The 10,866-nt window shown below is 44.1% G+C and overlaps 1 protein-coding gene across 1 annotated transcript; it reads right to left on the reverse strand.

The window, feature by feature from the left end:
• Positions 1–5,151: 5,151 nt before the first annotated feature.
• Positions 5,152–10,016, reverse strand: LOC141074144 (transcription factor HES-5-like). Its single transcript, XM_073561678.1, has 3 exons — positions 9,811–10,016; positions 8,473–8,650; positions 5,152–6,083 (listed from the first exon to the last, which is right to left on the reverse strand). Exons 1-3 carry the CDS (start codon positions 9,856–9,858, stop codon positions 5,863–5,865), a joined length of 447 nt encoding a protein of 148 aa, XP_073417779.1. The 5' UTR covers positions 9,859–10,016; the 3' UTR covers positions 5,152–5,862.
• Positions 10,017–10,866: the final 850 nt, after the last annotated feature.

The raw sequence follows: 10,866 nt of genomic DNA on the forward strand, positions 1-10,866 counted from the left end.
ACCACTGCACTAACAACACACATGAGGGAAAGAGACAATACAGGGGGACACCACTTAGCTTTATGCTCTGTGCTTTGGCTCCTGCAACAGAGCCCTCCACCTGCGTGCGTCTTCTCCTCCACTCAGATCCATCACCATAACAGGATCCTTCACCATAGTGCAGCCTTGGAGCAGAGTCCACCACCAGTTGCTGCTGCTTAGTAACAGAGTCCCAAAGATGAGTTCAGCTTCTGACACGAAGTCAAGCATGCTTGAGTCCAGCTCAGCAGCCAAGTCCCACATGGTGAGTGCCACTCTCCATAGTCACCACTCCACCAGTCCATGCAGACACTTCCCGCTGACACCATCACTGCGACCCCACCACGCCATGCCAGCCCTTCGTCCAGACACCATAGCTGACACTCTTCCCCCCTGGCTAAGCTGCACAGGACTCCTCCTCAGCTCCATCCTACCACCAGGCTCTCACCAACTCAGAATCCATGAAAGAATGAATATCACCAGCCGTGATTACACACCCTGAGACTCATTTATAGAGCCCCACACCTGAATCATAATTACAGAGAACTTTAAACTGAAAACCTAAGGTGCGATACCACCAACCACCACCGGGGACAGTCAAGTCACCTTGGCAACTTGCCAAAAGTAAAAAAAGTTCACTCTGTGCTTTTAAAACTGTCAGATCACTTCAGATCATGACAGGTACCAGGATAAATTAGACCCCAAAAGTTGTTGTCCAGTTTGTCCTGAGTACGCTGGTACCTCATAAGTGGGGGGGAACCACTGTTTGGGTACATGTCGGGGCTCGGAAGGGAAGTAGTGACATTTTGAGATGCTGACTTTGATGGAATGGTCTGCGGGCATCATGTTACATTTGCAGAGCCCCTGATGTACCTAAACTGTGGAACCCCCCCACAAGTGACCCCATTTTGGAGACTAGACCCCCCAAGGAACTTATCTAGATGTGTGGTGAGCACCTTGAACCCCCAAGCACTTCACAGAAGTTTATAATGCAGAGCCGTAAAAATAAAAAATAATTTTTTTTCCTCAAAAAAAAGATTTTCAGCCAGCAATTTTTTATTTTCACAGGAGTAGCAGAATATATTGGACCCCAAAAGTTGTTGTACAGTTTGTCCTGAGTATGCTGGTGCCCCATATATGGGGGGAACCATTGTTTGGGCCATATAAGAGCTCGGAATGGAAGTAGTGACGTTTTGAAATGCAGACTTTGATGGAATGGTCTGCGGTCGTCGTTACGTTTGCAGAGCCCCTGATGTGCCTAAACAATAGAAACCCCCCACAAGTGACCCCATTTTGGAAACTAGACCTCCCAAGGAACTTATCTAGATGTCTGGTGAGCACTTTGAACCCCCTAGTGCTTCACAGAAGTTTATAACGCAGAGACGTGAAAAAAAAAAAAAATTCTCCACAAAAATATTTTTTTAGCCCCCAATTTTTTATTTTCCCAAGGGTACCAGGAGAAATTATACCCCGAAAGTTGATGTGCAATTTTTCCTGAGTACACTGATACCCCATATGTTGGGGTAAACCACTGTTTGGGCACACGTCGGGGCTTGGAAGGGAGGGAGCACCGTTTAACTTTTTGAACGCAAAATTGGCTGGAATCAATGGTTGAACCATGTCGCGTTTGGCGACCCCCTGATGTGCCTAAACAGTGGAAACCCCACAATTCTAACTTTAACCCTAACCCCAACACACCCCTAACCACAGCCCTAACCCCAACACATCCCTAACCCTAATCCCAACCCTAACCATAACCCTAACCCCAACACACCCCTAACCCTAACCACAACCCTAACCCTAATTCCAACCCTAACCCTAATTCCAACCCTAACCCTAATTCCAACCCTAATTCCACCCCTAACTCTCTTTCCAACCCTAACCCTAACCCTCTTTCCAACCCTAACCCTCTTTCCAACCCTAACCCTAACCCTCTTTCCAACCCTAACCCTCTTTCCAACCCTAACCCTAACCATCTTTCCAACCCTAACCCTCTTTCCAACCCTAACCCTAACAATCTTTCCAACCCTAACCCTCTTTCCAACCGTAACCCTAATGGAAAAATAAAAATAAAAATGTCTTTATTTTATCAGTTGATCCTGCCTATGGGGGTGATAAACGGGGGGGTTTATTTACATTTCATTCTATTTTGATCACTGTGAAAGTGATCAAAATGAATGAATGGAAATTGGAGCCGGCGGGTGCACTGCGCATGCGCCCGCCATTTTCAAATATGGCGGCGCCCATGGTCCGGGACCGCGGGACACCGGGAGCCATAACGGCACTCGGTGAGTACCGGGAGGGGGGGCAATCGGAAGCCGGGGGGAGATGATGACAGCGGCGGCACATCGCCGCTGTCATTCAGTGGCGGGGGGCAGATCGCCCCCGTTAATGGGTGAGGGGGGGGTCGGATCGCTGTCACCAGCCATGTCCGATGCTACAGCAGCGTCGGACATGGCTGGATTGTAATATTTCATCAATTTTCATTGATGAAATATTACTATCGCTCTGATTGGCTGTTAAAAGTGAAACAGCCAATCAGAGCGATCGTAGTCACGTGGAGGCGAAGCCACTCCCCCATGCTGAAGAATAAAGCCCCCTGTATCTGCGGGTCGGGTGACCTTTCAGTGACCTAGGTCACCCGACCCGCAGGGGGGCTTTAAAGTCATGACGCCACATAGGCGTCACTGGTCAGATTTGCACCAGTTTTCATGACGCCTACGTGGCGTCATTGGTCGTGAAGGGGTTAAAGTGAAAATCCTTTTTGGGGGTCCACAACTGGTTTGTTCATCACAAAATAATTACCTCCAAAATGTGGAGGAAAATGGGGGTGTGTGTCTTATAGTCCGGATGCACTGGCTCTGGTATGGAGGTGGGGGAGCGGTTTCAGCAGAGGAGCGGATTCAGAGGAGCAGCAGGTCACAGAGGCAGGAGCGTTCGGCTGCAGCTAACTCCTGTGCCCGCTGCTAAAGAAAAATTAGTATTCACTGCATTCCACCCCCATGGGCGTGGAGGGCAATAAATATTCATTTCTTTTTGGCATCCTGGTATGACTGGCTCTATCCTGTTCCTGGTGTGCATGGTCCCTTCAGAAAAGATTAAAAAAAGCCATTACACTTAACTTCCTCCGCTCCCTCGCAGTGTCATGCTCCCTTGCCAGCAGCTGCTTAATGCTTGTAAGCAGCGCATGGCAGGGACTTCATGTGCTGCTCACAAGCAGCACACAGCTGCTGGAATACTCACCGGGACTGCGCAGTCAGTATTCATTGCTCTTCAGTAGCGCGCAGTGTCAACATCCGGTTTCCTGCAGCTGCAGGCGGTCATGTGTGTGGATACTTAAAGGGAATCTGTCACCTATTTTTTCGACTATCAGCTTCCGGAACCGCCATCAGGGGCTTATCTACAGCATTCTGTAATGCTGTAGATAAGCCCCCGATGTTACCTGAAAGAGAAGAAAAACAAATTATATTATATACTCACCCAGGGGCGGTCCGGGTCCGGTTTTGGTCTGATGGGTGTCACGGTCCGGTCCGGCGCCTCCCATCTTCTAACGATGACGTCCTCTTCTTTGCTTCCCGTCGTGGCTCCTGCGTGGGCGCACTGCTCTGCCCTGTTGAGGGCAGAGCAGAGTCTTGCAGTGCGCAGGCGCCGGACCTCTCTGACCTTTCCCGGCGCCTGTGCACTGCAGTACAGAATGCTGTAGATAAGCCCCTGATGGCTGTCCCTTTAAGAGAAATTAATATTCTGAATAATATTAATATTCATGTGATCGGATTGCTGCAGGGCATTATGGGTAAGCCTGACATCATTAACTAGCTCACTGAGTGTTGCATGTGTGAATTTTGGGAACTTTTTTCGCTGATCCTTGCAAATTAAATCGCAGATTGTTCGAATTCCCATGAAACAGCAGATTTCAGAGAATGCAACTCAAATTCGATACTCCGCTGATCAGTCCACTCAGATCTCACAATAGATGTCCACATTTTGGGATTTTTTATACTGCCCCATATTGTTCACTCTTATGCCAGAGACTTTATAGTGTAAATCATTAAACCTTTAAATCAAGACTCGTGCTGCAGTGTTATTAAAATACTGAATATGTAGTATACAGGATTGTTGCGGTAAACTTTTTAGATTGTATTAGGAGTAGATGGGTAGACAGGAGAAATTAATACAGGGATATCAGATCATTACAGTCATAGAAAGAGAATTAAATAGCTACTAGTTTGAAACGCACATACATGTAAAGTATTACCTGACAAAACATTGTGTTCTTTGGAATGGACTAATTCATCATTTTTTTTACTGTGACTGCATGGAAATGTGTTGAGTTTTTTCATTTTTTATTTTGGGGACTGGTGGTTTGTGGACCTCAAAACTGTTACCCATTGTTAGGCTTACCTGGTGAAGTGGATCCTCCAAGCCAAACCTCCACGTGGGCAAACAGGCCAAAGGCATTAGTGCAGCAGGCAGATGAGGCACATGGGACACAGGTAGTTGAAGTAGTGGAAACCACAGGCAGACAGGAGACTCACTGGATGCCGCAGACAGATATCAGAGGTACTGGAAATTGCAGGCAGACATGAGACTCCTTGGATACCGCAGATAGGTAAGGGCCCCGTCACACATAGAGATCTCGCTAGCGAGATCGCTGCTGCGTCACAAGTTTTGTGACGCAACAGCGATCTCACCAGCGAGATCACTGTGTGTGACAGCGATCAGCGACCGGCCCCCCTGCCGGTATCGATGATCGCTCTTGGAAAGCCCTGGACATTTCTTTGATCACTGGTCTCCCGCTGGCCAGCACGCATCGGTGCGTGTGACAGGCGGGAGATCAGCTGGTAACTAAGGTAAACGCAGGGTTTCTAAGCACCGGGCGGTGCTTAGAAATCCTCTGTGTACCTTAGTTACCAGCGCGCTGGTGCAGGGAGCTGGTAACTAAGGTACACATCGGGTTTCTAAGTGACGCATGTGACATTTCTTACATAATAGATAGATATAGTACAGTCATGTAATAGATAGATATTTGAATCTTCCTATAATTATGAAGTAGTAAGGAATGTAGATGTATCAGATATGAGATAGATAGATACATAATTATTAGGTAACAAAATAGTATATGAGATAGTCAGATGAAGTATATATACATATTTATTTATTACTGAATATATTTTCATATTTTTATCACAAAGGTGCAAAATAAGCAAATCCCAAAAACATAACTTTTCACAGAAAAGAACTTTTCATCCCAGCACAATTACCAAGCTTTGCTTATGCCAATGACCACAGCATACAGGACATGAAACGCCGTCCTTCATGGAGAGGAAATCTCCCAGCCATCAGACTACATGAAACTTTCTCTGTTTATCAAACGCACAACAAATTGTAAACTGATTGTTTACGGGGAAACAAGGAGGCCATCTTGGGCCGAGGAAACGAAATCCGATGCTGTGTCTTTTAACAGTAGGAATATATATGAATATCCTTATACTGTACAAGGAGACTTCCCAAAATTGTATCTCCACTTTTCATTTTCTAGATCACACAGGTGGGTGTCTTTGAGCCTGTTCCCCAACGTTATAAAGCGTTTCAGATCTGGATCTTTAGTAGCTGTGTTCCTCAAACACTGGAGACCCACGGCTTGCAGATCACTGTTACCAAGAATGCTTTACTTGGTGTATCTAATCATTTTAAGACTCCATCTCTATATCAATCTTCATGTACAACAATATTGTATCATAAGGATGTAAATAAAGGACGAGTCATAATTATATGACATCTCTATCACTGAGGTCCAGGCCCCAGTATTGATTTTACATCAGAGTCCATATGCATACTAGGTCATCACCAGGGCCTCCATAGATCATCAGAGCTGCATTCCTGGGCACCCTGCTTCACAATGACTTGGTTGATATTTCTCAGGGGGTGGCATTTGCTTTCATTTGCAGAACTGCATCTCTGTGGATCCATCCAGATGTTCCTCTGTGTAGCTAGGTGCTTTCCATGTGGTGCCAATACTATATCCTTCATAGACAGGGGGAAGGAATGCTTGTATGGCGCCACTACTATGATGGAACGAAAATACAGTTTATTAGTCTGATTGACTTTAAGCAAGGCAGTAATGAAATAATATCCTTGGTACAGTATATAGGATATATAAAATTCTATCCGATGTCTACTTAGATAATCAAAACATATACCACACATATACCAGCCCCACCATGCCCCATAGTTGTTTTACCATAGAGAGGGCATTATGGACTATCAGGCACCTATTATAGTTACGCTCCTGGCTATCACTCATAATAAGGGTAGGGTCACACAACCGTAATCTCTCCATCCAAGAAGAACAATACAATAAGGCCGCGATCACACATGTGAAGAATACGGCTGAGTCTCGCATGTTAATACCCGGCACTGCCGCCGGCACTCGGGAGCGGATGTATTGCTATGTGGCCAGACGCTCCGATCCGAGTGCCAGGTAATAACATGTGAGACTCGGCCATATTCTTCGCATGTGTGATCCCGGCCTTATTCTGATCAGACATCAGTTGCTCTTGGAGCTGGAAAGAAAGAAAAAATCAGAGTGCAGTCTAATGTTTTCCATGGATCCATAGGCTTGCATTGCCAATTTTGATCTGACACTCCCATTAAAATCAGACACCTCTCCCATTTTTATCTTGGGCCACTCAGTCCGAGGAAGAAATCTGACATGTGCACAGCAGTGTTGAGCATTCCAATACTGAAAATATCGGCCAATATTCGCGGTATTGGAATTCTGATACCGAGTTCCGATACTTTTTGCATATCGAATACCGGAATCGGGAGTTCCCATAATGCTATGAGCCAGTTTGATTTGATTCAGTCAATGAGGAATCCTAAGAATTGTGGGCACATCCTGTTAGGCATGTTAACTAATGGCATGGCTGTGATTGGCTGCGAGCAGACCACCCAGCTGCTCCTCCCCTGACACATGCTGAACAGTGATCTATGGAGAGTGAAACTAGTGAGGGAGGAGTAAATGACCAGTTCTCATTTCAATGCCAGAACACCCCCCCCTGGACGTTTATCTTAGAAGCAAGAGATGATATCTTGGAAACCGTGCTGACTAGCCACAGAAGGTAAATTACTTATTGTCAGCATTCTGCAGCCTAGATATGCACTGAGATTATGTGAAAAGTCCAGACAACCTGTTGTCTTATGTATTTCTGCCAAGTTGGATCGCCCGCCAGAGTTGGTGGGGTACTCGGTACCGGGCCCGTTGGTTTCAATGGGAGATGTCACGGTAGCTGTGACCCGGTCCGTGGCCCTGGGCATCCATTGTAAAAGGGAAATGTTGAACGTGTGGATTATGATTAAAGTTTATGAGTGAATGATTCGTGACGCCACCTGTGGTGTTCGGCAATGAAGATGTTAAGCCAACGCTGCAGACAGATCCTCTGGGACAGATGGTGTGGTGCAGCTTTGATGTTGTGGCCCTCCACAGGTAGGGCTGTAGTCCCAGGGCAGTGTAGATGGAGAGGTAGTGAAGAGACGCAGATGGTGCAGTGCCAGGCACAGAGATGTAGCAGTGCTGAGTGTGTTGGCGCAGGAATAACTGGAGGACACCAGGGCATGTAGTTCCAAAGCTTTACTCACAGTCTGTTGTGCATAGAGGTGCCCGCATCCGTACAGTGTCCTGCGGGTCAGGGGCTCAGTCAACCTCCAAGCTAGATGAAGCACTCCGTTCCGACACTCCGCCAACATGTGCCTTTTCTGAACGTCTCCCTCTATTGCTACACAACCCCTTTAACATAGTAAATATCTTTGTAACGCCGAACGTCTTAAAAAAAAAATTAATTCCTGCTATTCCATTTGATTGGGCTAAACCTCTGCCTTTAATGTCTCCTCCACCTCCCCCCAATACATTCTACATTATTCTTAGTTGTTTTCCTTCATGTAGAATTAACCTACAAGGAAAGAAAGGGTTTATTTTAATTCCGATATTTCTGTCCCATTGACTTGCATTGGTTTCCGGTATCGGAATCAGCAATATACAATACTTTTTGGGCATCGGCCCGATCCAATCCGATATTTCCCGATATCGGAAGGTATCGCTCAACACTAGTGCACAGTTCTATAGAATACCAATGGTACGAGTTCTATCCGGGAAAACCACCGATAGCACTCTTCTGAGATTATCAGTTGTGTACATGAGCCCTCACAGTGTGTACCAAGTAACTATAAGTCTTAGCAACTCCACATGATTGCTTATTTGACTGAATACACCTTCCTAGAATGTCAAACTACAACTTTTTGAAGAAAAAACACATTTTTTTTTGTAGGTTCAGGTATAATTTGTCTCCTCTACGTCATGAATATGGTGACCTATTGACTAGGCCTGGCTCTTCTTTTTGTATATCAAGACAACTTGAGGTATTGAATAACTAGAGAGATGAGGATAAGATCAGTCACCTCTGGTTGCACGGTGGAGCTGTTGTCTCAAGAAGGTGACCGTCATCTCCAGGATATCGGCTTTCTCCGGTTTGGAGGGGAGCTGATGTCTCTCAAACTCCTCTAGTAAGATGCGGAGCTGCTCAATGCTGCTGTTAATCCGATCTCTCCTCATCTTCTCAATCACCGGCTTCCTCAGCTGCAGAAAAGAAGAATCTCTCATTATTAGGGCTCAAGCACTTGGCCGTATTTTTGGTCCAAATTTGAGCTAACAAAACATTGGATAGTACTAATGGGGCTATGAACACGTCAGATTAGGTATTTCCTCGGACAGAGACTGTCCAAGGAAAAAAAAAAAGCAAAAAAAACAAAACAAAAATCGCTGCATTTCCAATTTGCATACTAGGATTGTCAATGAGTCTGTGAAAAAGAAATCGGACCTCACATCTGAGTGCAGTCCAATTTTCATGAACTGACAGAATAAAGAAGATGGAGACTTTTTTTCTCCCCATCTTCTCCTCATCCCAGAAAATTGGATCACACTATGGTCACACTCTGATCAGAGTTTGATCAGAGTGTGATTTGCATAATCCGTCCCATTCTCTAGGATGAAAGAAAATATGGCGGTGTAATCCAAGCCTTACACCGTGCCAGCATCCTTATGTATGAATGAGACCAACAGTCATGAGACTGCTAAGTTGCTATGTAATCCCTATCCAGAGTGCAGGATCCCTAGAGATGAATAGGGAGTCCTTTTAATCATAAGATATTTTTATGGTATCCATTGAGTAAGTTCTTGCATGCTTGCAGTGCTGGGAAATCCCATTGACCTAACATTGGACTCCACTTCTATAAGCCAAACATGCCCTAAGGGGCAGACAACTACTTAAAATACAATTTCTGTTGCATCAACGCAGATTCCCAAACTGATATCTGGTATGAAACAAATCCTTAAAATAATAAAATTAAAAAATAAATTATGCACTACAAATAAAAGTAAAAATTTACAGATCTCCCCAAATTTTTCAAATCAATATGGAAGTCATAAGTAACAAATTCCTTAAAATAACAATAATCCCCCAATAAAATAGTGTATTTATGCATTTCCCCAAAAAAGTAAAAAATTACAAATAAAAAAATTAGGTAAAAATTATAGCTGCCCCAAAAGATGTAAAAAATAATTCCATATGCCAAATAAAAAATATTTATCCATAAGAAGTCCTATTGATTTGGCAACACAATTTTTTTTTTTTTTTTTTACAAATTTCAGATTTTTTTCATCAACTTAATAAAAAAAAAATCATCCTCACAAGTTTCTAATCTCCATTATTGTAGTGGTGCCATAGTGCAGGCTCTTACCTTGCGCACATCTTTGCCCATGTCTTCCATTCTATTATTAGGAGCCATGGTGAGTTCCCAGGAAAGGTCCTTACTCTGCTGGGTCAGATACTGAATGTTGGTGTGGGAATGGCCAATGCCTCCTTTTATACCCTTGTATTTGCATACAAGAGTGTGAATTTTTTTCTCTATGGAGGTTCCCACAGTCTGAAGCTAATGGACACTCAGGCTCAGGCAACAGAAGTGTGAAGCATCATGCCATGAAGGGAAGAGAAGTGTGAGAGAGTCTGGCAACACTAGGACTATCTGCAATTGTGGTTCTTGCTAAGGCATCTGTTGTTATCACAACACTGACTTTTTTTGAGCTCATTAAAAGTTTATATTATCCTCCTGGCACATGACAGGTCATAAAGATACAGCTTGTGTGCTGGCCATTCATGTAGCCAGACGTTAAGTACTATTGTGCTTCAGGTTATATATGGCACATGTCTCTCTGGCTGGGGAACAATGAATGTATAACTGCTGTTCTTTCACTCTTGTTGCTTTGTAGCCATAACAGTTTTTGTTTTTCTTAAGCAAATAATTTTCCTAAATAATAATTTTTAAAAATATAATATGATTAAAAAATATATACTTTACATTTTAAAGGGATTTCTAAAGTTTGGAAGTTATTCCCTAACCGTGGGATATGGAACAAGTTCCCGACTGCATAAACAGAAAAATGAAAAGTTTTTCTTTAAACGAGCTCAACATTGCGGCTCAAGGTGTGTAGGGGCAAAGAACTCCATTAAGAACAAAAGTTGATAATCCAGAGAAATAAGAGGGAGACTACATTTGAAATGTGTTGGCATTTGTTCTCTTGCAATATGCAATATTTTTTAACTTACTAAAATAAAGTTTTACTTTTTATAACGAACTGGAAGCAACCTCCCTCATTTTTCTATAAGTTCCCGATTGCTGGGTCACTGACCACTGGGATGCAAACCAATCCTGAGATCACGGGCTCTGATTACCCCTAGGTGAACTGAGCGGCGGTCGATCATGTGCACTGCAGCTCTATTCCTTCTCAATGGGAAT

Source organism: Dendrobates tinctorius, unplaced genomic scaffold (genome assembly GCF_039654945.1).
Source record: "Dendrobates tinctorius isolate UK_male_01 unplaced genomic scaffold, ASM3965494v1 ptg000326l, whole genome shotgun sequence".
NCBI lineage: Eukaryota > Metazoa > Chordata > Amphibia > Anura > Dendrobatidae > Dendrobates > Dendrobates tinctorius.

Bases quoted from the DNA above. Each gene is read 5' to 3' on its own strand.
- LOC141074144 (XM_073561678.1), bottom strand. From the start codon at position 9,858: ATGGCTCCTAATAATAGAATGGAAGACATGGGCAAAGATGTGCGCAAG. The intron at 8,651-9,810 runs GTAAGAGCCTGC...TCTTTTCTGCAG, and splicing joins TGGGCAAAGATGTGCGCAAG to CTGAGGAAGCCGGTGATTGA. The intron at 6,084-8,472 runs GTGACTGATCTT...GTTCCATCATAG, and splicing joins GCTCCACCGTGCAACCAGAG to TAGTGGCGCCATACAAGCAT.